The sequence below is a fragment of the Schistocerca cancellata genome, chromosome 1, assembly GCF_023864275.1.
Source record: "Schistocerca cancellata isolate TAMUIC-IGC-003103 chromosome 1, iqSchCanc2.1, whole genome shotgun sequence".
Taxonomy (NCBI): domain Eukaryota; kingdom Metazoa; phylum Arthropoda; class Insecta; order Orthoptera; family Acrididae; genus Schistocerca; species Schistocerca cancellata.
The window spans coordinates 699,558,593-699,583,463 of NC_064626.1; the positions used below are offsets into that span (position 1 = coordinate 699,558,593).

Here is a 24,871-nt window from a genome sequence, read left to right on the forward strand (position 1 = left end):
TCTATATAAGAGACGTGATACGCGTCAGATGTAAAATCGTCACTGCGAAGAACACGGGGACGTCCCACACTATTGACAGAGGGCGTTATCAGCACCTGACAATGTTGGGTCCCCATCTGGCCGCCGGCCGGGATGGTCGAGCGGTTCTAGGCACTACAGTCTGAAACCGCGTGACCGCTACGGTCGCAGGTTCGAATCCTGCCTCGGGCATTGCTGTGTGTGATGTCCTTAGGTTAGTTAGGTTTAAGTAGTTCTAAGTCCTAGGGGACTGATGACCACAGATGTTAAGTCCCATAGTGTTCAGAGCCATTTGAACCATTTTTTGAACGAAATATGTGGGTCCACTTTCCACATGCTTTTCCTGAAAATATCTGCAACATGCGTTTATGTCTTTGTATTACTTCTGTCTTCACTAATTACGACTTTCTCTTAAGAGCCAGGGCTATTGAATCACCAATGTAGACTGGGACATGACTTGTGACTCATCCTGTATACATGCTCAGTTCACATTATTACGACTTTACGCAGACATAGAATTTTGATGTTTACAAGAGCTGCAAGTCGCTTAGTTGTTGGAAATAGGTCTGAAACTATATTGTCTGAAATGGCTAAGGTGTTCACATAAATAACACTATGAGCAAAGCGTTCTGAAAAGTTTATTATCTGTTAAGTACACTGAGGTACTGGATCTTCCAATCACTTTCGGACGTAACTAGTAGTCTGAGAGTCCGCAGCTCGTGGTCGTGCGGTAGCGTTCTCGCTTCCCACGCCCGGGTTTCCGGGTTCGATTCCCGGCGGGTTCAGGGATTTTCTCTACCTCGTGATGACTGGGTGTTGTGCGCTGTCCTTAGGTTAGTTAGGTTTAAGTAGTTCTAAGTTCTAGGGGACTGATGACCATATATGTTAAGTCCCATAGTGCTCAGAGCCATTTGAACCATTAGTAGTCTGAGAAAGCAATTTATGTTTCTGACAGATCCTACCCTGAAAGCGAAAAATTATCATTACCATTAATGTGATCTTCACGGAAGAATAGTTAACTAAAATATTCAAGAGAGCCGAATGTCGACGATGTCCATTTTGTGAAGCGTAATACGTATGTCCCAGAAAAGGTTAATGTCTGCACCTCTCGGACACTCATTTTCCGTCGCCCTCCTGATGCACATGGTGAATCAATAGTAGCTAAAATTTTTCTTGTCATAATTATTAACACAGCACTTTCAAATGACCTTACTAAAGATTCAGCTTGCGACCTCGCACACAATGGGTTCTCGTGACAACCTGAAAGCTACAGATGACTTATACATATACGAGTAACTAACCATTCAGTCTTTAGTGTGTTGCACACAGATTATTTAATGATAGATGACGTCAATAAAAGACCATAGTAAAAAAGAGAAGTAGTGGCCGGCAACACGCAGTAAAATATTACACTGTCGGAGCGGTGGGTAAACGAATTCGCTAGGAAAGTTTGTCGAGATTTTTTTCTGCTTTACTGTTGAAAATTTTTGTTTGCATCGGGCAGTCTGTGCTCTGATGACGACATTATGGTGCACTAATTTCTATACAAATCTACTAACTCACAGGTGGGTTTTTCAAATCATTGATTTGTTTTCAAGAAATTTGTATGCAAAAAGCAATCTCTGGCAGTTAAATCATAAGCAAGCTAATCATTTAAGTGAAAACATAACCCAACCACGACACGTACAAGAAATGATTTGACGAACTTCTAAGTTAGTAACTTACGTAAACAGTTCTTACCAAAAGCTTGTTGAGAATGAAGCAAGTGAAAGGAAAGCTAAATTATGCCATAGTAAATCCGATACTTTGCTTGACGTACGTCAGTGGTAGAGGCTAATTAAATACTTCTTGCTGCCTCTTTACAGGGTCAGCTCCTAAGTAATCCGAGAACTCTGCCGCGCGCAAGTTGTGCGAAGACAATGCGCGCCTCACCTCGGGAGCCATAGGGCGGTTGCGACGCAGGGTGGCCGTCACTAGGGGCTTCTCTGGAGGCTGCCGCGACGGCGGGGGCGGCGAGGCGGCGGCGGGGGCCGATGCCTGGGCGGTGCCGGCCGGGGGCGGCTGGGCCGAGGCCCGCGGAGGCGGCGGGGGCGAGCAGCAGGCGTGCGCCTGCGAGTAGGCGAACTGGAAGGTGTCGGCGAGCAGCGCGCCCAGGTTGGACAGGCAGAGCAGCATCAGCGGCACGCCCACGATGGCGTACACCATGGTCGCCACCTTGCCCGCCGCCGTCTTGGGCGCCAGGTTTCCGTACCCTGCCGACAACACAGGCGATGCAGGCTGCATTAGCCGCACAGCTAATGTAGTGAATAGAAACAGGCGTGTGGAAGGCAGAAACGGGCCTTCTTTGTGAAATAGAGTGACGTAGATGAAAACAGTTACCCCATGAAAGTCAAAATCGATTCTTACCGAACTTTATTGAGATGTCCATCACTTGACAGATATTAAATGGCTAAGTATTTCTTCCTTTCGGAGTTGAAGTCCGTAATCAACATCATCTTAAGATGTGAAACTCCCCCCGCCCCCCTGTCCCCTCTCCCTCCCTCTTCCCTCACTCTCCCGCCTCTTCGCCACCATCCCCACCCGAACCGCCCCACTCCCCCACAGAATGAATACACTCTTGCATCAGTGGTGATTTGAAGACAAATAACCTCTGCAAGTTTCCTTAAGTTATTTGGAATTCCCTTCCATATCTGAAATGCACGCTGGTTCAGATCATGAAGATTGCTGCCCGGAGGCTGGTATGAAATAATACGTTTCCGTATGCTAGACGTGCTCTATAGGTCAAAAATAAGACACACAGACAGGACAATCAAGGATCCGTTCTTTAAGCAAGTTGATAACTGATACTGACGGCTGACACATGTGACTCATATGTTGTATGAAGACTTTTCTTTTCGATGTTCTGATGGTGGGTGTGCCCGAAACACATCATGACATAAACATTTTTGAACGGAAAATGATTAGCTACTCTAGCGACCTATTCAGCAGAGGTATAAGTCTCCTCAAATTTCTCAAGGAGTTATTTATATGACCAGCAGTGTGGAGTATCGCATTATCCTGCTGCAATATGGCATTTGTTCCTGTAGTCCGTGGAGTGCTGTTAGTGGTAAGTGACACACGACAAGTCGAAAACTCAACCCAGCTTCCAGTAATCTGTTCTCATCGGTACGTGGAGCCCCTTTGCCTGTGACCTCTGTTACGGATTACAGTTGCTGCCATCCGTATACTCGTCAAAGGCAGTTGATCAACCCAACAGCTTCTCATTGTCTATTCCTTCCGGAGGGACCTGTGCTTATTTATTGCCAAACAGTAGTCTTTTTCCACCTTGTCTCCACTCGGTCTGCAGCCATTGAACTGCAACCAACTGATGTATCGGTGTGATGCTCCAATGATCTCATGGCAGTGATTCTATCTTTCTCATAGTCCGAGAAATGGCATTAAGCTGCACGTGTGCGTCCTCTGGGCCTGCTATGTTTCAGTCTCCAGCTGAAAATTTCAGCAACTTCTGACACGACCAACAGTCATCATGAACTCACCCTTTTCTTCGCCTTACCTCATTTCTATACTGAATTTAGGGATGTGATTTTGATCAACATGCAGCGCAGGAATCGAGATAATGGGGTTTTTAGTGACGGCTGGTAAAGACGGTCAGAGCGCAACAATTTCATTTTCGTGAGCGTAGCTAGTATGATGTGCTTGGGTAGGTAGAGTGGGTGAATTAGTGGTCATTTATATTTTCAGCAGAGATGGTGTGTATAGCAGGGTACCACATATTTACACGTAGCGCGCAGGTGTATGGTAAGTGATTGGCTGCTTCGTGACCTTTTTGCTTTCATTTCAGCCTAGGACGCTGAGATACCGTTCCCAGCCGCATTACAGCTCTAAGGAGGCTTCAAGTCAGAGAAGAATAGGGGGTATTGTGAAAAGTGAAGCCATCGTATCTAAGCAAGACACCAAAGCCCCCCGAAAACAGGGTAAGACATGTACTATTGCGGTGACCAAACCAAACTGCACAAAGACAAGCAGGTGAACTAAAATTAATTCGATAATCGATGGGTCTAATTTTGTGAAAAGATTTAAAATTTAACCCACATGTAATGTGCGTTGTTTAACAGTATAAAGTACCAGTTCCTGACTAAAGAGAGGACGTTTCCATTACTGTGCAAATACTGATTTCCAAAATTGGAAATACAATAATCTTCACCAGTAAAGAACATCGTTTTCAGTTCAAAAGGGAGATCAACAAACTGAATATTTCATATAAGGCCAACGGAAATCCTCGTGAATGCCACGAAAACATTTCTATTCGCAGCGAATAACAATGTTCTGAGGGACTTGCATTTTCTACCCATTTTTTAATGAAACTTGTACTTATGTTACAATCATTGCTGAACATTGTATTCACATGCTCAACACTTTCTTGTGCCTGTAACTGAGAAGACAACTACATAAAAATGTTTATTTCCCATATTATGGTGCAACCTCGCACACTGTAGCATTGAAAATGAATCTGGTTCGTCACATGCTTACATGAAAGGGCATTTCACGTTTTGGTGACACCCTTTGGCCCCAGGGTCCTTAATTTGACCGCTTGTGGGTGTTTTTGTGGTGATAGGTCCAACCACATGCCTAAGTTACAGGAGCCCACCACCTCTCCCCTTAGCCGACATGAAAGAGCTACTCAAGTAGGAAGGGGCAAAAACTGATGGTTACATGTTGGAGCGCATATAAACAAAGTTATAACGCAGTCTTGAAATCTGATTTCGAAAAAATGACGTACCTGACTAACAGTAAATTTCAAGACGCGTAAAAACCGAGGCTTATTAAGAAGTTTTTCATGCAAGCAAACAGCTTTTTCACTAAAACAAGTGTGCACCGTTATTTTAAAAAAATATCTGTTCGTCGTAGGTATGCGTCTCACCAATTTCGACGACCTGCAACCTACTACTCAGGAAACACTCTAATTAAACTTGACCAAAAGGTTATGCTTTCACTTCTGAAAACAGTCAAGCTGCAAAATCTCGACCGCGAGGAAACTATGGAAATAAACAACCAAGTAGTTTAAAATAAGTATTTATTTCGGAACCTCAACTCATGTACAGCTTGTAAAGGTGTGTGGTCTGTGAAACTGGTAAACGGCCTCAAACTGGGCTACAAAAGCCACCTAAGCCACACCTCGTGCGAGCCGCGCGAGGTTTTGAATAAAATCTTCCTTGAATATTAAAAAAAACTCTTACAGCAAATAAAAATATAAAAAATGACGTTCGTGTAAATTCTAAGTCAAAACAGTGTGAATTTCAACAGCATTAAAACTAGTAATCAATTTTTCTGCTCTTATTACGAAACTACTGTGCTTCTAAGGGTTAAATGTAGAGCACCTTCAGAAGAAAATTTAATCAATAATGTTAACGAAATAGCTGACTGAGACAGTGTCGTAAGAGAGTGAAAGGAAAATTTCACTTCGGCGAATGGTTTTTAACGGTCTCTAGTACATGTGAGTAAAACTTACGGTCATGTTGCACTCCATGGAGCGCAATCACATTCAACGGGAATGGGCCCCACAAAACTCTTATAGAAATTTTGAAATGTCCGGAAGCGTCAAAGGTTGTTGCCCATCGCACTGCGAACTGTCGTTTTCGACAGCGAAATCTGTGGGAAGCAACGCTTTAAGGAAAGGGGTGATTTCATTGTCGCTCTTTACGCCAACACCTTAGGCTTTCTGAGCGGCGGTGTGTCTGGTATGTTTTCCTCGGACAGTCACAATAAAACCGTGTGATTTTATCGCTGGTGTCGCGGTACTGACCTCCGTCATAAAGGCATCAAACAAGGGTTGAAATGTCAGCAAAAGCGGCTGTGATGATCTTAAAATCGTGTGAGACGTCTACGATGGCGTTGGGCAGAATTACTGTGAAATTTGGTGCCAATGTGACATCATTAACCGACATTGCACCTCACATTGTCAAATGAAATTGTGAGCTCTCGTTTTTTTCTTTTTTTCTATGATTGTAGTACATAAGAACTGACCTCAAGAATTATGTTTATTTCTGTACTGCGTACTGTTGCAGTGTTTAAATTACCCCGTCTTTGCGAAGGACTTGTACACGGACTTGGACAAGGACGCTCTGTGTCAAAGTTGAATACTCATGTAATACAGTATTTCTATAAGTGATTGTGTTCTCTCATTCTTTTGATTTCTGCCTCAGAACCCACGCCTCGTCCCGACGGGATAAGAGTGATTTGGCGACGATATTTTTCTAGATCACTTCAATTTCCTATGAAACAGAAGAAAATTATAAGGAGCCTGTGGGTGAACAGTTGGCATGTTATAAAAGCTTGTCCGTAACGTGTCTCTGAAATACACTTTATTCAAGCTCATTCTGTGAAAATCGCGAATCAGTTGCTGGTGAAATTGCTCGCCAATTTCACCAGCACGCTGCAGACGTGGATGAGATATGCAGGAAATTGACCTTCTGCTATTTCGGCAGACCACTGCTGGATAATTGCTAAGGATGCACCAGATGTAACTTATAATTTATAAGGCAAGCAGAAATGCGTACCCGATTTACAGTTTAATTAAAAATTCTTAAAAATGTCAAGTCATAATGTTTATTGTACTGAATCTCATGCACTTTATCAGTAACTAACACCTTCTTTATTCACTATAAATTAATGAATTTTTAACAATTTGTGTAAGAAACTGTAAAACACAAGTAAAATTCTTGAGGTTCTTTTGGTTTTAATTTTGTACAACTGCTGTAAGTGTTTAAAAGCGGCGTGAGCTTGTAAATAACATGCAGTGATTACGTTCAGAAAAAAAGAGATTGTATCAGTTTTTATTCTTAAGGGGACTACGCGGTGAGGGTGCCAGGGAGGCGAAATAACGTGATTCCATTAGCCTCAGACCCATCTCGCAGGAGAAAGGAAACGCAAAAGTAAGGAAGACTAGAGCACTTAACGCCGCCTCTGACGGTGACTACGAACAGAAGAGAGCACCGTTTTGCGGCAGCAACTCCTAGAGGCCTACTACAGCCGTCCATGTCACAAGTCAGAAGACCCTGGTGCGTGACTTGATTGGCAGGGTGACTCTGTTGATGATTCGGCCTATTCCAGCGTGAACTGGAGAACTGTTGATGCATCAGCAGAAAGGTGATGGACGAAAAAGGCGATCCTTTTGTGAAATGTAAACAACAAAAATTTCTCACTTTTGAGATTGGGAGAAGCTTGTATAATTTATCAGTGGTGTGAGATGATTTTTATTGAATTTTACTCTTTGAATTTTATTATTCCGTAACATACAAGTCATCATTTACTAGAGGTTTATACAATTATTAGTATATTTCCTATACTAAACATTGAGAGAGGACGAGTCACAAGCTCACTATTTTTCATATTCAAGGCTACTCTCTAATGTTGATTTTACCCCCAAAACATCGTTTTAGCGAGGTGATAGCAAGTTATCAACATGAGCAGGAATTGATGGGAGTATGGACGTTGTTAATGCATGTGGATCTTTATGATGTCTCTCCTTCGAATAGTGTTTTCTGGAGTTGAGAACAAGCAGACAGTTTGGTTATTGAACAGGAAATCTTGCAGTGGACGTTTGCAGCTTGGAAGCCACATGCAGATATTAGGAAAAGGTACATCTCGAAGCACTTACCAGAGCCAGAATACTATTCCCAAGAATTTCTCGCGCCGCTATGCACAAAATGCTTTCGGCTGAAGATGCCGAAGAACTTCCTATCTGGACATACCTGTTGGGCACCTCTAGCCACAGCAGGAGCAAGGGCACGAGGGAAATTTAGGTTGCCCGGCCCAGGTATTTCGACAATGTCGTAAATGCCCTTTGTGAATTCGCGACTTTTCATGTTCATTCCGGACCGGACACTGTCGAGGGAGCCGTCAGGTTGTGTCATCCCACTGCTTGACACTCTTTTGGGAAGCCTCAGGCCTTCAAAAGAATTTCAGTGTTGAACGCAATATTTATGGCATGTTGGGACACAGAAAGACTCCTCTAAGGTGAGGCCCCTGGTCGGACACATTGAAATATTTGGGCCGACCAGATAACGATCTCTGTGATAAATGTGTTGTTCACTTTAGGCCGAAACGGAGACTCAAAACACTCTGCCTAAAGTGGTCAAGGGAAAAAAAGTTGAGAGCACAGCATCTTCTCGCCTCTGTGCGGGAATTTACGAGTCTGCGATTGGCTGGTTTTTCCAAAAAGAAAAGAACATTGTTAACTTTGATTAGGATTGGCCAATGGGTAGATCAGATTACTTAAGAAGGCCGGCCGTTGTGGTCGAGCGGTTCTAGGCGCTTCAGTCTGGAACCACGCGACCGCTACGGTCGCAGGTTCGAATCCTGCCTCGGGCGTGGATGTGTGTGATGTCCTTAGATTAGTTAGGTTTAAGTAGTTCTAAGTTCTAAGGGACTCAGTCATCTCGGTCAATTCGTGTCAGGTCTGCCGCCTTGACGTTTGATCTCCTTGTGCACAATGACATATATTTAGTGAAACCGGTCCATGGTATGACCAGTGAAAGGGAGTGCCACGCTGGAATCTGCCGATATTTCATGTCTCCTTAGAGTGTAATTGCAATCCATCTAAGAGATCGCCAGCTGCGACTTAGAATTTTGCGTGCCCCATGATAACAAATTACGTGCGCCGCGTATCACTGGTCTGATGACGCCTGAACCACGACTGACACTTAAGACAGCGCTACACATACAGAAAGCGGTACAGTACTCCTGCTCCAGCTCGTAGCAGTGGCGCGGTTTCTGACTGTAGCGCCTAGAACCGCTCGGCCACCCCGGCTGGCTACAATAAAACCATCAAAGTCTTTCAGCGTTAGATAATTTCAGATTGTGTTATCCACGTTTTTAACCAGAGTAAATAACGGAGTCAGACACACTTTAGTCTTTGCCAACCAATCGCCGCCCAGTGAAGTATTACGTATTTGTTGCATCTATTGATGTTGCCAAAAGTTCATGATTTGTTTGTCATCACGGTTAACTTGTATAGTGTGCCCTATTTTATGATCAATAAACTTGTGCCATACTTTTCATAAAAGATGAAGCCCATGTCGATAAAATAAATCACCTATCAACAATTGACTACAATAATGACAGGGGTACAGTTTGATTAAATTATTTTGTCATTCAAAGTCATTTAGATGCCGATAAAAGTGATAACCTCTAAAGCAGGCTAACAACAACAACAACAGCAGTCTAAGGAAAAATCAATTTAATAGATGCATAGGCCAGGCAGTCATGTGGAAAGCTTACTAATGAAATGGTTACTATCAGGACGTAAACTCATAGTCGCCTGCACGACCAGTGCAGTCTTGCAGTTTGGCGACCACTGCCAGTATCCTGAATTGATGGCACCTTCTGTGACCTTCAGATGCATTTCCACTACAAGGTTTCTGTTTTTACTTGTTGAAATTCTGTTGGTGCGGCGACGTAAATTAGTTTCTCGTAACCATGACAATTGCTGGCGCTAAATACATCGATGATTTGCAAATTTGTATTTATTGTTTGTTTTTATTTTCATTCATTTGTTGTTGTGATTTCTGTGTAACTTGTTGATAGTTCCTGACGAAGAATGGCGTTGGGTTAACGCGTGGGATGGAAGATAACCGTAGATTAGGATTGTTTCGTTTGATACGTGTTGTCGGGGATTTAGAATCAGTGACTCACAAGAGGAAATTTCAAGGTAGAATTGTGTTGCATTGCGACGAGGAGCAATTGAAATCTCTCGGGAATAAAACCCTGAATACATGCTCACTAGAAGCAAGGCACGTTTGCTCCAAAGTAGTGTGAATATTCGAAATTCGCCAGAGATTGACCAGTGCTAGACTGGTAGCACTAAAGAAGAGAAAGTTGCGGAGAATTCTCACACGAATGCAGTAGCTGACCTTGAGGATATGTTGAAAGCATAATTTTCTGTTTATCACGAGTAATTCAGTCATACACCGACAGCGAAGCTGAAACCGTAGCAGATCGACATGTAGACTCTGCAGGCACAGCAAGACGTAACGTTAGTGAAAGTGGAAGATCACGAAGAAAACCACGAAGAGGAAAGTAATCGAGTTTGTCTAGTCCCAGAGGTATTAGCGGAGCATCTCAATTTGAGGCCCTCATGCGATCCACACAGGAAGCGGAGGGTAAGAGATAGGAAGTGGAGAAGAAGATGCAAGAGAAAGAGAAGTTAGCTATGAAGGATTTAAAGGAATTAACCCCAAGGAAATGGAGAAGATGAAGGAATTAGTCACAAAGGAGACAAGGAGATGCGGATGGTATCTTGTCGAAAATATAGAACAGATTAAGAAGGAAGTTGCGAATGTTAAGGAAGAGGTAGAAAACGTCAAGAAAACATCAATAGACAAGCTAGAGGTTGCGAACGAGGTAAAACGATATCCCACGTCGGCAATATTAGTAGCCCATGGTGCACGCAAGGACGCTTTGTTAGCTAAAGAACGAGTGAAACATGCCAAAACCGAAATATGCACAACCAAAAAGATTGTTGCCATGCTCCAAAAGCGGGGAAGAAAGATCGTCCAGCAAACGCAAGAACAAATTAGCGAAAACGTGAAGTGCATTCAACAGATCGACAGCAAATAGGCAGAAATATCACAAGTTAAAGAAGAGTAGAGTCGGATCACCTCACTGCACAACGGGCTAGCAAAAGACGTCCAGCAAGCACGTCAACTGCTTGCGCACTTGGAATCAGGGTGTCGTGTGGCAGCACTCTCGCATGATCAGGGAAGGAGAGAAGAGCATGTATTACGACATTTTGATGCGTAGTACGAGACTGCATCGCCAGCACAGAGACGAATGCCGCAGGAGAACACACCAGCCGCCATAGTTCGCACAACAGAGCGCGAGCCGTCGGTGACGAAAAGTATGACAGAAACCAAGGCAGAACGCAATTGTGTTAGTCTTTCGCAGACGGAAACTTTACTCCACGAATCTCAAGACACTAGACGAGGCCTTAACAGTGCACAAGGAAAATTGGTACACCGATTTACGGAGACGCGTGCTGCAGAAACGAAAGAAAATTCGTTCGCAGGAAATGTCGAAGCATTAGACCACAGACATTTCTTATACACTCAAAATTTCCAAATGTACAACAAGAATAACAATAAGTTACAGCCATAAATTGGATAACTCGGTACGGTAAAGTGCTACCGGAATCGTGGCCACTGAAATATAAGCTCGAATTTATCTACGGATTATTAGAGGGGTCGATTGTGGAACATATGCGCAGCTGTCGCTCATCGCTCATATAAAGAGTTCAAGGAGGTGTTCCTTAATCCATATTGGTCGCAAGTCAGACAAGAAAGAATCAAGCAGGAGATTATGTTGTGCAAACACCTAGAAGCCTCAGGATTCTGTAGTTCGCTGAGGTTCTTTGAGTCGCTAGTTAAGAATCAGCCGTACAGTACCGAGGAAATTATGAGGCACTGTTATGTCAATTTACTTCTGCAGTACAAACAACTCCCCATCAGAAGGTACAACGATTCCATTGAATCATTCAAGAGCTCGCTACGTGAATCAGGCCATGTCAACGAACTACGGAACACAAGAGACAGGAACATAAGCAATGACAGCAGTTGGAAAGACTCAGGGAAGGAACGACATCTGACGAAATAGGGGAAATTATTGATCACAGTGGAACATCAGCTTGAACTATAGAAGGAATAACCAGTCACAGAGGGAGAACAGAAGTAGAGGAAACAATTACAACAATAATTACAACGAATGGTAAAACGGAAACTGGAGAGAACAACGAAATCCAAACCAGTTACAGCGGGATACTGGAGAATCACAGCAGCAAAGAAACAACTGGGAAAACAGCATCAATGTGAGCAGTGAAACCAACGACATCATCATATCCAGATTAGACCACCCAACCCGTCACAGGAGAAACGTAGCGGAGGCCAAATAGAAAACGGCGCTCGACTGCTGTAGACACAGTTCGAAACAATCGCTTTGTACACAGAACTTCAATGGATTAACGAAGTCTGATACTATGTAGCGTAGTCTACATTTATCTTTTTTCTTAACTTCTGTAATTGAAGTGTTTGTAACTGTCAATTATTAGCTTGTGGTACGACTCCTTGAGCAAAGTTGGTCAAACCACTAGCGTGGTTGTTACATCATATCGACACCTTCATTGCCTGCTTGGAAATCAAAGTCAGGGTGGAATAGAAATTCGTCATAGGTGACAGCTCCTCGTACTAACTGACGCCTTCGTTATGGCATGATAACCCCTGAATGTTGACGGAACTGAGTTCAGGGTCCAGACTGTATTTACCTATTTGACAAATGGCCTTTATGTCTTTGGACCAGACTGTCGTTAACCATTATCACGCTCCAAGGAGTATAAGAATGTCAGTCAAGAAACTATCTTATCATGACCGTCTAATTCAGCTATATAATTCTCATAGTATTGTCTTCCATAATTTCACTATGGCCTGTGAAAGTATTTCTGGCCTTTTCCTGTGGTATCTTATGTACTAACCAGAAAGCAAGTGTACGTTGCTTTCCTCTGTTTAGCGATGACGAGATTGCGGCCATGACACTGCGTATGTTTGGCTAGATTTTCGGGTGTGTAATGAATGGGATTAGCTGCCCACACATTAGGCGCATGGAGACGTTATGTCTGCTGGGATTCTGGGCCGTCGCTAGTCATGTGATGGAGCTTTCTCGATGTCTTTGTATTTTGCTGGTGCCATAAGAGCGCCGTAAGGAAAACGCAATAAGAAGCATTAGCATGTACAGTGCGAATCACACTGATGTGGCGTACCTCAGGTTCAGAAAAAGAGGGCAGCAGTAAGAAGGGCACCACTGGTGAGGATGAGGATCAACCTACATCGGAGAACTAATTTACCATTTTATATTTTATTACAACGGCGATCCAACAAGTGGAAATTGGAGGCATTTTTGAGACTTGTAAAACAACAAGTAAAAGGGAACTAATGAAATTTGTAAGTTCCAGCTGCACGAATGCATCAGCACTTCGGCACTTGACGACAACGCGACAGGAATTGCTAAGAACAGCAGGAGTAAATGCAGCATAATTATAATCTATGAGTAGAGAGGGGTTAGAGATAAAAATGGTAGGTGTTGCATAAGAAAATAACTTAATACAACTCTCACACATTGACCAGAGATACTTCACACCACATTTTTAAGACAATTATAATTGTTTAGGATGTCATGTTCAGTCAATACGGCAACGCTTATTACTTCTTTCCATTTTTATTATGATCACTCAAGTAATTACGTATGTATTTGTACTGTGTTTATTCAAAGAGATTATTTTTGGGTTCTTGTTGTATTCATAACAAACTACACTCCTGGAAATTGAAATAAGAACACCGTGAATTCATTGTCCCAGGAAGGGGAAACTTTATTGACACATTCCTGGGGTCAGATACATCACATGATCACACTGACAGAACCACAGGCACATAGACACAGGCAACAGAGCATGCACAATGTCGGCACTAGTACAGTGTATATCCACCTTTCGCAGCAATGCAGGCTGCTATTCTCCCATGGAGACGATCGTAGAGATGCTGGATGTAGTCCTGTGGAACGGCTTGCCATGCCATTTCCACCTGGCGCCTCAGTTGGACCAGCGTTCGTGCTGGACGTGCAGACCGCGTGAGACGACGCTTCATCCAGTCCCAAACATGCTCAATGGGGGACAGATCCGGAGATCTTGCTGGCCAGGGTAGTTGACTTACACCTTCTAGAGCACGTTGAGTGGCACGGGATACATGCGGACGTGCATTGTCCTGTTGGAACAGCAAGTTCCCTTGGCGGTCTAGGAATGGTAGAACGATGGGTTCGATGACGGTTTGGATGTACCGTGCACTATTCAGTGTCCCCTCGACGATCACCAGTGGTGTACGGCCAGTGTAGGAGATCGCTCCCCACACCATGATGCTGGTGTGCCTCGGTCGTATGCAGTCCTGATTGTGGCGCTCACCTGCACGGCGCCAAACACGCATACGACCATCATTGGCACCAAGGCAGAAGCGACTCTCATCGCTGAAGACGACACGTCTCCATTCGTCCCTCCATTCACGCCTGTCGCGACACCACTGGAGGCGGGCTGCACGATGTTGGGGCGTGAGCGGAAGACGGCCTAACGGTGTGCGGGACCGTAGCCCAGCTTCATGGAGACGGTTGCGAATGGTCCTCGCCGATACCCCAGGAGCAACAGTGTCCCTAATTTGCTGGGAAGTGGCGGTGCGGTCCCCTACGGCACTGCGTAGGATCCTACGGTCTTGGCGTGCATCCGTGCGTCGCTGCGGTCCGGTCCCAGGTCGACGGGCACGTGCACCTTCCGCCGACCACTGGCGACAACAACGATGTACTGTGGAGACCTCACGCCCCACGTGTTGAGCAATTCGGCGGTACGTCCACCCGGCCTCCCGCATGCCCACTATACGCCCTCGCTCAAAGTCCGTCAACTGCACATACGGTTCACGTCCACGCTGTCGCGGCATGCTACCAGTGTTAAAGACTGCGATGGAGCTCCGTATGCCACGGCAAACTGGCTGACACTGACGGCGGCGGTGCACAAATGCTGCGCAGCTAGCGCCATTCGACGGCCAACACCGCGGTTCCTGGTGTGTCCGCTGTGCCGTGCGTGTGATCATTGCTTGTACAGCCCTCTCGCAGTGTCCGGAGCAAGTATGGTGGGTCTGACACACCGGTGTCAATGTGTTCTTTTTTCCATTTCCAGGAGTGTATTTATTAAGATCGCTGTAAAACCTTGCCTCTGAAACATACTACGAGGACAGTGGAGATTTTGGGAGGTAACATCCTGCAACCGGCGACAACGAACACGTGCCAGCTTGAAGGAGAATGCCTGCAGCGGGCGACCCAGAGACCTTCTTAGCGGAGGACCGATCTTCAACACTGAATGAATGCTGGGACGGCTGCTGTTCCACCTGCAGCCTTTGCAGCCCACCGAAAATGAAGGTGGAAGGGGAGATGCGCCACACACCGTGGCTGCCATAAACCAACCTACCCTGGATGGCTATGAATTGAGGTGGCCCACTGGACAATGGTGGGGGAAGGGGGGGGGGAGTCACCATTGTCTCATCTCACTTCCTCAACAGCCTTGCAGAGGGTTGAGTAAATGACAGCCGATAGCAACCGGCCACCGAGAGGTTGTGAATAGTGCTGCTGGTCTGGAGGCACATCCCTAATCTCACACCAGGCCCTTGATAAACCCACAGATGTCCCGGTGCCACATCGAGCCCCAGAGGGACCCAGCAGGCGGACACATCCCTCTGCTTATGGCCACGATCTGGACGAGTTGTTCCTGCAATCGTGCACTCTGATGCAGATGGGCACTGGCGACTGTGGAAACGTCACAGGCTACCCACTCACACAATGAGAGAGAGGAAATCATCACTGGTAGATGGATTGATCACCAAGCGCAAAACTGTCACCACCTTATCCAAGGGAAGACTGCACTCCTTCACGAGAAAGACTGGGGCAGAGATGTCACTACCTGAGTTGCAAATGCTAGGCGCTATGCATCCATTCCCGTGTCTCATACTCTCTCACTACATGTCATGTCCGCTAAGCCAGATTGCAAATGATGCCAGGTTGATATGACGCCAATGGCCCAGCTGTCTTACTGATGCTGCCATGGACCAGATGGGGGATAAGACCCATTCGCTTCTGCTCCTACATGAAATGCTGAGTGAAGGACGATCCCCACTCTGGCGAAAACGCGCTGCAGCTTAATGCTTCACCCAGCCCAGAGAACGTTACATGTGTCTTTAGTGCCATATTTCATCTGGGTAACTTTGTAAATTTAAAGTCTCTTGCCAGGGATCCTTCTGGAGGAAGCGATAGGATGTTTCAAGACGTGGATTTTCATCCTGTCAATGTATATTATAAATGTACAATGTACATGTTGCTAAAACTCAGAAATGGGTCTGATACGATCAAGGGAGTTATATGGTGTGGTAACTGTCTATCCTCCATCCATGAGGAAAGTTCCCACTTTCACCTGAAGGGCGTGCTTTTTGAGATGTAAGGGCGAGGACGTTTCGCCCACTAGAAATTTCTAGAACATTTCAGAACATTCGAAAATATTTGAGAGAATTCCACAACATTCCAGAATGTTCTGGAATGTTGCACAACGATCTGCAATGTTTTGGAACGATCAGAAATAGTATGGAACATTCATGAAGGTTCCCAAATGTTTGGGAACATCCCAGATCGTTGTGGAACATTCCAGAACACTCTCGAATGTTGTGGAATGTTCTGGAACATTGTGGATCATTCTAACCCATTTTAGTATGTTCTGGAATTCGCCACTGGTCGGGCTACCCATTAGTAGTGGTATATAAAGTAATACCCGTCATGGGTTCGAACGTCAGTTTATAAGCTACGAAAGTAGGAAACGAAAAAATAGTGCAGTAAGTGAATAAAAACAAACACTGAAGTGTGAGTAGTCAAAGTGATACAGTGTCTGAATATAAATCGAAAGTAAAATGTGAAACATGAATAAGGTATACTTAGTGTATTCCTTAGTAAAAAGATGATTTGATTTGTATTTTAGATAATGCCCAGACGTAAAACAGGAGGAGCTCTTGCTAGTTCTGAAAAAAAAGGCGAAAACGAGAAGAACAGCAAGAAAACGAAACAGATGAAGATCGCGAAGGAAGTTTATGCCAGAGAACAACGCAATGATTGAATTGAAAATTCAAGAATTGTAACACAAGCTTATAATTAAAGACTGCAAACTCAAGCCAGCCATGAAAATATCGTGAGAAACAGGGAGAGGGACAAGTAAACAGTACAACCTAACAAATGAAGCATTCCACTTCAATCCAAAGAATATAACACAAACACGTCGTAATCGTAAAAATAAGATAATAATATCTGACAATTTTTCCATGCCAAAAAATCTGTAGAGGAAGACCAGGATTCTGTTGCATGAATGGAAAATTCGAATACTAGCTCCCTGAGTGAAGCCGGGTACCTCTGCTATTCTGTACATTTACTTGCGAAACTGATTTAATGTTTGATACAACTGAACTAGTGAAGATAATTTGTCAAGCGTTTATGTAAACTTGCCTTGAAAAGCATGATTTTCAAATGTCTTGTAGGTACAAGAAACAATATTAAACTGCCCTAAGAAATAATCACAACAGATGACAAATGTTACTTGCTTGTTTGTATTTTGAGAATGATTCTGTTTCTTAAGTTATAATCATTGTCCGTGTCTGAATAAACGCATGATTGAAACCTCGTGTATAACTGAGTAGGATTAAATCATTGAGACAGGGGATAGTTCGAAATCCTCAGAACTGTAATATGGTTATGGACATGAGGCTTCAGAAGTTATATGAGTGAATGAAAATACTGCTGCAAAGCCTTTTTAACTGCTTAGTAATTTTCCTCAGAACTGTAAGATGGTTATGGACATCAGACTTCAGAAGTTATGTGAGAGAATAAAAATACTGCTGCAAAGCCTTTTTAACTGCTTAGTAATTTTTCGTTTGTAGGCTGTGGTGCAGTAATGACTCTAGGGTCCACATGAATCATACTACACTTAGCGATGTTCATATGATCTTCCTGCTGGCGTGCAGTTTGTGTGTGTAATACCTGAGGTGAACGAGGTCAAATTAAGATGGACTTTTTACATGGGGTCCTTGTTGGCAAAGTCACCCCCAAAACTCATGCCATCATCGTGAGATCTCAGTACTATTTGATGATTTCTCCTGTTCCATGTCACACTATAACTTTTGATGTGACACACTAGACACACTACCCATGCGGAAATCAACTCTATTGTGGGGGGGGGAGGGGGAGTCACTCTCTCACTATTTTTCCTATTGAAGGCTACTCTAACTTTGATTTTACATCCAAGACATCTTTTTAGCGAGACGTTATCCATTTTCAATGAGACACACCTTAGTCTTTGCCAACCAATCGCCACCCAGTGGAGTATTTGTTCCGTCTATTACTGTTGTCAGCAGTTCATGATTTAGTTGTCATCACACTTAACTTGTACTGTTTGTCGTATTTTATGATCAAAAAACTAGAGCCATAATTTTTATAAAAGGTCAACCCCATGTTTATATAATAACAATCTATCAACAATTGACTACAATAATGACTGGACCACCATTTCATTAAATTATTTTAGCATTCAAGTACATTTAGACGCTGATAAAAAGTGATAACCTTTATTGCAGGCTAACAACAGCAACAACCACAGTCAAGGGACAAAATCAGTTCAATGGACACGTGGACCAGGTTGTCGTGTGGAGCGCTTACTAGTTAAAGTGATTGTTGTTAGGCCGCAAACTCACAGTCGCCTGTAGCCCTTCAAACCTGAGCAGTACTACAACATTTCTACCGTATTTTGCGACTGAAATAAATATGTAACGTACAGTAAAGGTACGAGAGAAGACACAAATTTCTGAAGCTGGAGTTAGATATTTCTTTTAATGGGTTTACACAATGTAACCCTCGATAAACTGTCTTTGCCGCATCAAATCAGTCAAAACTGATTACTTAAATTAAAAAAAACTTAGTTAGTACAGTTTTATGGAACATTTTCATTTATTGTCAAACATTTATTTCAAACCTGCTTTATAATTTCTGTCAATTAATTTAATTAAGTTTTAGTAACTGTGTAGTAGAATCACTAGGGTCTCTGGTTTTTCCACATAGTAGTCCTTTCGCTGTTTTCGTTTCTTAGGTATTTAACTACACGTAGCTGGATTTTACGCCCAGTATCACTATTATTTTTACATTACCTCCTCCTGGTGTGCGCTATGGTACTATGGTAGGCTTATCGTAAACGTATTCTTGTAATGGAGTCCACGATCAGTTCTGTGGTGTTAATTGAAGATACGTTTTCATGTGTATGAAACTTTGTTCGTGTCATAAGCATATCTAATTCTTGACAGTTTTGTTCTCACTTTTATTGTCTCTAGTTTTTGTATTCAATCTTCTGAATATTTCCCTATTTTCCTTCCCGTTTGATTTTACCCATTTATTATTCACTTGTTGTTATAGTTGTACTTTGTCTCCTGTTTCTGTAGACTAGTTTTCTATTGTTGGGTATAGAATGGCAGATACTAGATGTTGAAGAATAAAATGGTTTCTGAACTGGCAGCTCATGCCTGGATTAATATATTTTACATGAGACAGATAATCGAGAAATAATCTGAATGGATAGGCACCAATTTTTGTGAATGGTGGATGGGTCCTATGCAAATCTCATTGAAAAAGTCATACACAGCCAGGCATCGGTATATGATCTTACACCAGGAAAACAAAATTTATGTGATGATAACACCTGAGTTTAAAGTTAATAGGGATGACGAAAATGATGTTATTTCTAGTTCATATTGCTCAAAATTTATCTGCGAAGAAAACGTGGGAAAAAGTGTGTATCGAAAAATGCGAAAGTTGTATAAACAAATCCTTGTTCACGGACGTTTGGGCTGTGTTTGTGTGGTGTCTCAGCCAGACACCACAATTGCTAGGTGGTAGACTTTAAATCGGCCGCGGTCCGTTAGTATACGTCGGACCCACGTGTCGCCACTATCATTGATTGCAGACCGAGCGCCGCCACACGGCAGGTCTTGAGAGACTTCCTAGCACTCGCCCCAGTTGTTCAGCCGACTTTGCTAGCGATGGTTCAATGACAAAATACGCTCTCATTTGCTGAGATGATAGTTAGCATAGCCTTCAGCTACGTCATTTGCTACGACCTAGCAAGGCGCCATTACCAGTTACTATTGATGCTGCAAAACATGTACCGTCAAGAGCGATGTTCACCATTTATGGATTAAAGTTATGTATTTGACAGCTACGTCCTTTCTTGTTAGTCTAATTTCCTTGACCTGTTCCAGACCTCACGCCAGCCTGCGTGAGCTAAAACGCGTGCCTTTCGGCTTCCTCTCACACCGGTTTGGCTCTCTTGCCAATCCACAACAGTTTGTCTCGGAAAAACACTCTATACAGGCGAACCATTTCTCTAATTGAACGTCCAGTTGGACACCAAGGGGTTCGTTGGGTATCACGCGTCGTCCTCCAGCCTCTAAATTTGTTTACCCCGACAGTTCTAGAAATAACTATAGTTAGTATCTGAACAAAGGAGGAACTTGCACTTACGACATACACATTCAAGGTCTCTTTAATTAATTCAAAAATAAAGAATTTGGGTAAATTTTAACTTACGCACAGGGGGAAATTTTATTTTCAAGACAGGCATTCGATTGTAAAAGCGTGTATCTTTCAAAAGCATACGTATACACATGCAACCTTGGGGTACTTCTTACAATTATGTTTAAGGTGAACATTTTCTTATAATTTTCACGATTGTTCAGTATTCTCCGTAACAGAAACACGAGTAACGTATAGTCAATAGTTAAACTCGTCTAGTAACTTCGAGTGCACTTCTGGAGTTCATGTGTTCACTGTTGTTGGCATGAGGCGTTGTAGTTCACCCTCAGCTGTAAGAAGGGAAGGGACACAAAGGTAGTGTGCCACAAAAGCCCACAAGAAAGTCACGTGTTGTGAGATCAAGCGAGCTTCAAGGCCAGTGTTGCAATTAGGAACAGATACGTTTTTACACTTTAGGACGTTCAATGGCGTACTCTGGAGCTGTATCTGAAATGCATTGAATTGGGCAATGCAAACCGGATTTGGTTGCCGTGTTAGCAGCATCTAGACGCGACACATATTAACTAGTGTGTGAGCTACGGGGGGAGGGGGACAAAGATATGGATCGCCAAAAACACAACACATTTCCATGCCTAATACAGTCGAGGAAAATCTTTGGCGTTAGAAACATCTTCCAGTCGTCTCGTAATGGATAAATGCAGGTCCTGTGTGGTTTTCAAGAGAATCTTAACCCATCTTTCCTACAGATAGTGGCAAATTTAGGTAACGATGATGGAGTTGCATTGCGATCACGCACCCTTCTCTGCAAAGTAAATCATAAAGGCCAGCGGAGATGCGACAGTTCACAAAACCAATCCTGGATGATGCGAGTTGTGTGAATGGGGACTCCATCATCCTGGAAAACAGCATCACCATCGGAGAAAAAACATTTTTATCATGGGATGGACCTGATGAGCCAAAATGATCATATAACCGTTTGATGTAATGCGACCTTGCAGAATAACCACAGAGCCCGTGGATTATCAAGACATGGCAACCCAAATCATCACCGAACGCCCGCTATGTTTCACTCTAGGGACGTAAATTCGGCCAGGAAAAATTTTGGAAATTTGTGATATGTTCGAGTGGGACCAAACTGCTGAGATCGTCCGTCCCTAGGCTTACACACTACTTATTCTAACTTAAACTAACTTGCGCTAAGGAAAACACACGTACCCGTACCCGAAGTATGACGCGAACCATGGCAAGGCGCGCGGACGCGGCCAGGAGATGGCAACAGTGTCAAGGAAAACATGACTCACCAAGCGCCTTTCTCCACTGCACCATAGACCAAGTTTTACGGCATTGGCACCGCTTTTCCCTGTTATCTACCTATCGAGCTCTCTTCGTATTGTTTCGGTGGTGACAGTGTTCGCGAGTGCGACATTCAGTTATGTCGTGACTTTTGCAGCTGTCGTCCTCTCACTTTACGTCACAATACTCCTCAGCTGTCCTCCTGTAACGGTCACTCAACACACTTTCGTCCACGCTGTTACTTAGCGGATGATGTTTTCCCGCTTTCTCTGTGCGGGTGTAAATGTCCAATATGGCTCCTCTTGAAACACCAAACAATTCAGCGACTTTTATTATTGAAGCACCCATTATATGAGCTCCAACAATTCGCCCACGTTCAGATTCACTTAGCTCCTACGTAATGCACTCACAGCTACACAGAACACTGTTTTCACCATGAATGACACTTGCAACACTTGAGGACATTACACAGGTGCCATCCGTGGTCAAATACAACAATGCAAACTGTAGGAATGGCTAGCACTTGCATTTATGTCCAAGCATGCATGTCTCGGACTGTTTCCATGTTTTTGTTCAAACCCTCTACCTGCAACAGGGAGATGCCTATCAACAACGGCATTACTCGGTCACTTACAACTGGCACCTACCAAAGGCTTTCAATTTCGGTTTATAACCTGAAATTCACTCCAAGTTTTTCATTTGCGTAGAAGATAGTGTCGTATGAAATCGTATCAGTCTTTTTTAACACCCGGTATTCTTCCAACGGTGTTAAAAATCACGTGCCGGTTCCAACGCGTGTTAAATTTTTTTAGATCGTGGTATATTGCTCTGTTCTCGCTGTTGATGGAGCGTTAGACTATGCTTCCACGCAATCTGTGCCTACCGGAACTCAAACCTGGGGGTCTTTGAATTGCACAAGAAAGTGCTGTACCGACTGAGCAGTCGAAGCACGACTGAGGTACTGGCAGGAGTAAAGCCGGGAGGGGGGTCGCTAGTCGTGCTTCGGTAGCTCAGTCGGTAGAGCACTTGTCACCAAAAGGCAAGGCTCCTAGCTTCGAGCCCCTCTTAGGCACACAGTTTTAATATGGCTGAAGTTTCAAATCAGCGGACGCTCCGCTGTAGGGTGAAAATTCGTCCTGGCATTAGACTGTATTTTACGACGATGATGAACACGTGGGAAGAAACGTTTCCAGGCTACCGCTTGCCGGATATGTTGCGACGGTTTTTCTCTTGGAGGCAACAAGTCGATCTGCTGCTGTACTGATACCCCAGATTAAATGATCTGGGCTGGTACTGTCGTTGTCGGTGTACGGACCGACTGGAGTGAAAGTGACGCGGCGACACACAGCGGCGGTACACTTGGCGGCAGCAACAAGCGCCGCTCCACGCTAGTATATTATTACCGACTGCCACACAAAGCGCAACATTGGCGGGCGGACAATAAAAGGGGAGAATAAAGGCGGCAGAAGAGAGAGAGTATCGGCTCACGTGAAAGGCCCGGCTGCTCTCACGCGTGTCTGCCACAAAAGGAAGGCCGCTCGACGCCAGGCTGCAGCCGACGCCCGCGGCGCGGCGGTCATTACTGGAGACGGCGCGCCCGCGTGCCATTACGGCGCCACGCCCTGGGCGCAGGCCACGCGTCTTGTGCCGATCAAAGGCCACGCGTGTTTTAATTATTGGCCGTCATTAGCGGACCACCGGTAGCCGCTGGCGCAGCAAGCTGACGGCCGCTTCCAGCCGCGCATCGGAATGGGCGATAATGCCCGCCGTTACCTGCGCCGGGTCTGCGCCCGGCGGTTTTGCGAACGTGGCTAATGGATATGGACGCCGAATGCCGCCGCTCTACCTCTCTGCGAGTTGTAAACCGCCTCAAAGGAGGGACAAAGGATCCCACGTTACGAGGATAGCCTCCGAAAATGAAAGTTGCTCACTTGGCGAAATAAATGTCTTACAGACTGTCAGACACGAATAAATCAATAGAAAGCCACAATGCTGAAACGCGTGGACGGAATACGACGTGGAAAAATGCAATTACTTGGTACAAATAAAAGAGCAATGTTGCTGTAATTGTTGGTGTTAACAGAACAGTTTTTCTTGGAAATGTCAGTTTCACAACAAAACTTTTCTTAGCCGGCCGCGGTGGCCGGGCAGTTTTAGGCGCTTCAGTCCGGTCGCAGGTTCGAATCCTGCCTCGGATATGGATGTGTGTGATGTTCAATAGTTAGTTAGGTTTAAGTAGTTCTAAGTTCTAAGGGACTGACGACCTCAGATGAAGTCCCATAGTGCTCAGAGCCATTCGAACAAAACTTTTCTTAATTTTTATCCCGTCCTTGTTCGCAGCTACCGCGACATGCAAGTAAAATAGAGAGGTGCGTGACACTTTATGCGCAGACGGAGTCGGCTTTGCAGTGTCGCCAGCGTACCCCCCTGTCATTGTCTGTTTGTATTATCAGCAGATAGGGAACAGAGTGCCACAGATATGGTACGCCATTTGGCGTTGCATTCATTAAAACAGAGGCGCCTCTTATTACACCAATGTCTTTTCACGAAATTTCAATCACCAAGTTCCTCCTCCGTAGTTGAAATGGCAATTGCAATAAAATAAGAGATAAACCCTCTGTCAAACGTTGAAGTGCGAATTGCAGAGTGATCTGTCGCAGCAACACAATTAAAAGGTCACTTTCTCGAAATGCCGAAATTGTCTCCCATTGCGTCGCAGAAGTTTGAAATTTGACTCAAAGATACCTACGACCTTCCTCTGTAATGTCAAACACCTTTCGGCTGTCTAAATCCCAAACTTATTTTATTTGGCTACCAGTTTTGGCGATTTACTACGCCATCTTCAGGCCACTGACCAACGTGTAGGAAGATTCCACCCCGGTTCTGGTCAAAGCAGTGTCTAGCATTCAAATACTGGTCAATAACTTCAACCGTCATCTGCCGACATACGATGGTTCAAGTGATCGCTATAGCAAGCAGAAATCTACAGATACCAGTAGTTATAGAATGCTGGCCCCTGTTTTGACCAGAACGAGGTAGAATCTTCCTATATGTGGATCAGGGACTTGAAGATAGCGTAGTAAATCGCCGAAGCTGGGAGACAAATAAAACAAGTTAGACAGCCTATAGGCGTTTGACGTCCTCTAGTGAACAGCCGAGTTCCGAAACCAACTTTGGAAAGATGTACATACAGAGTCTTCCTCTGTAATGATGGTAAAACGTGCCGCCCTGCAACATCACCCGGGGGTTCGGTGACGCTTCAAACACCAACGTGCCGAGATATGCAAAAAAAAGGTTCATGTGACGTTAAAGTGGGTAACTGATGTCAAACTGGCACCAAAATTCACCACCAATTTTCCAACGCCACCGCGGAAGT

The 24,871-nt window shown here is 44.2% G+C and overlaps 1 protein-coding gene across 1 annotated transcript in view; it reads right to left on the bottom strand.

Moving 5' to 3' along the window:
• LOC126095237 (potassium channel subfamily K member 18-like) overlaps positions 1-23,103 on the bottom strand; it is a 55,086-nt gene extending 31,983 nt beyond the window's left edge. The window contains exons 1-2 of the mRNA XM_049910024.1: positions 23,007-23,103; positions 2,115-2,270 (exon numbers count right to left, since the gene is read on the bottom strand). Of these exons, the coding sequence (XP_049765981.1) occupies positions 2,115-2,270; positions 23,007-23,103 (253 nt within the window). The remainder of the gene's footprint in view (positions 1-2,114; positions 2,271-23,006) is intronic.
• Positions 23,104-24,871: the final 1,768 nt, after the last annotated feature.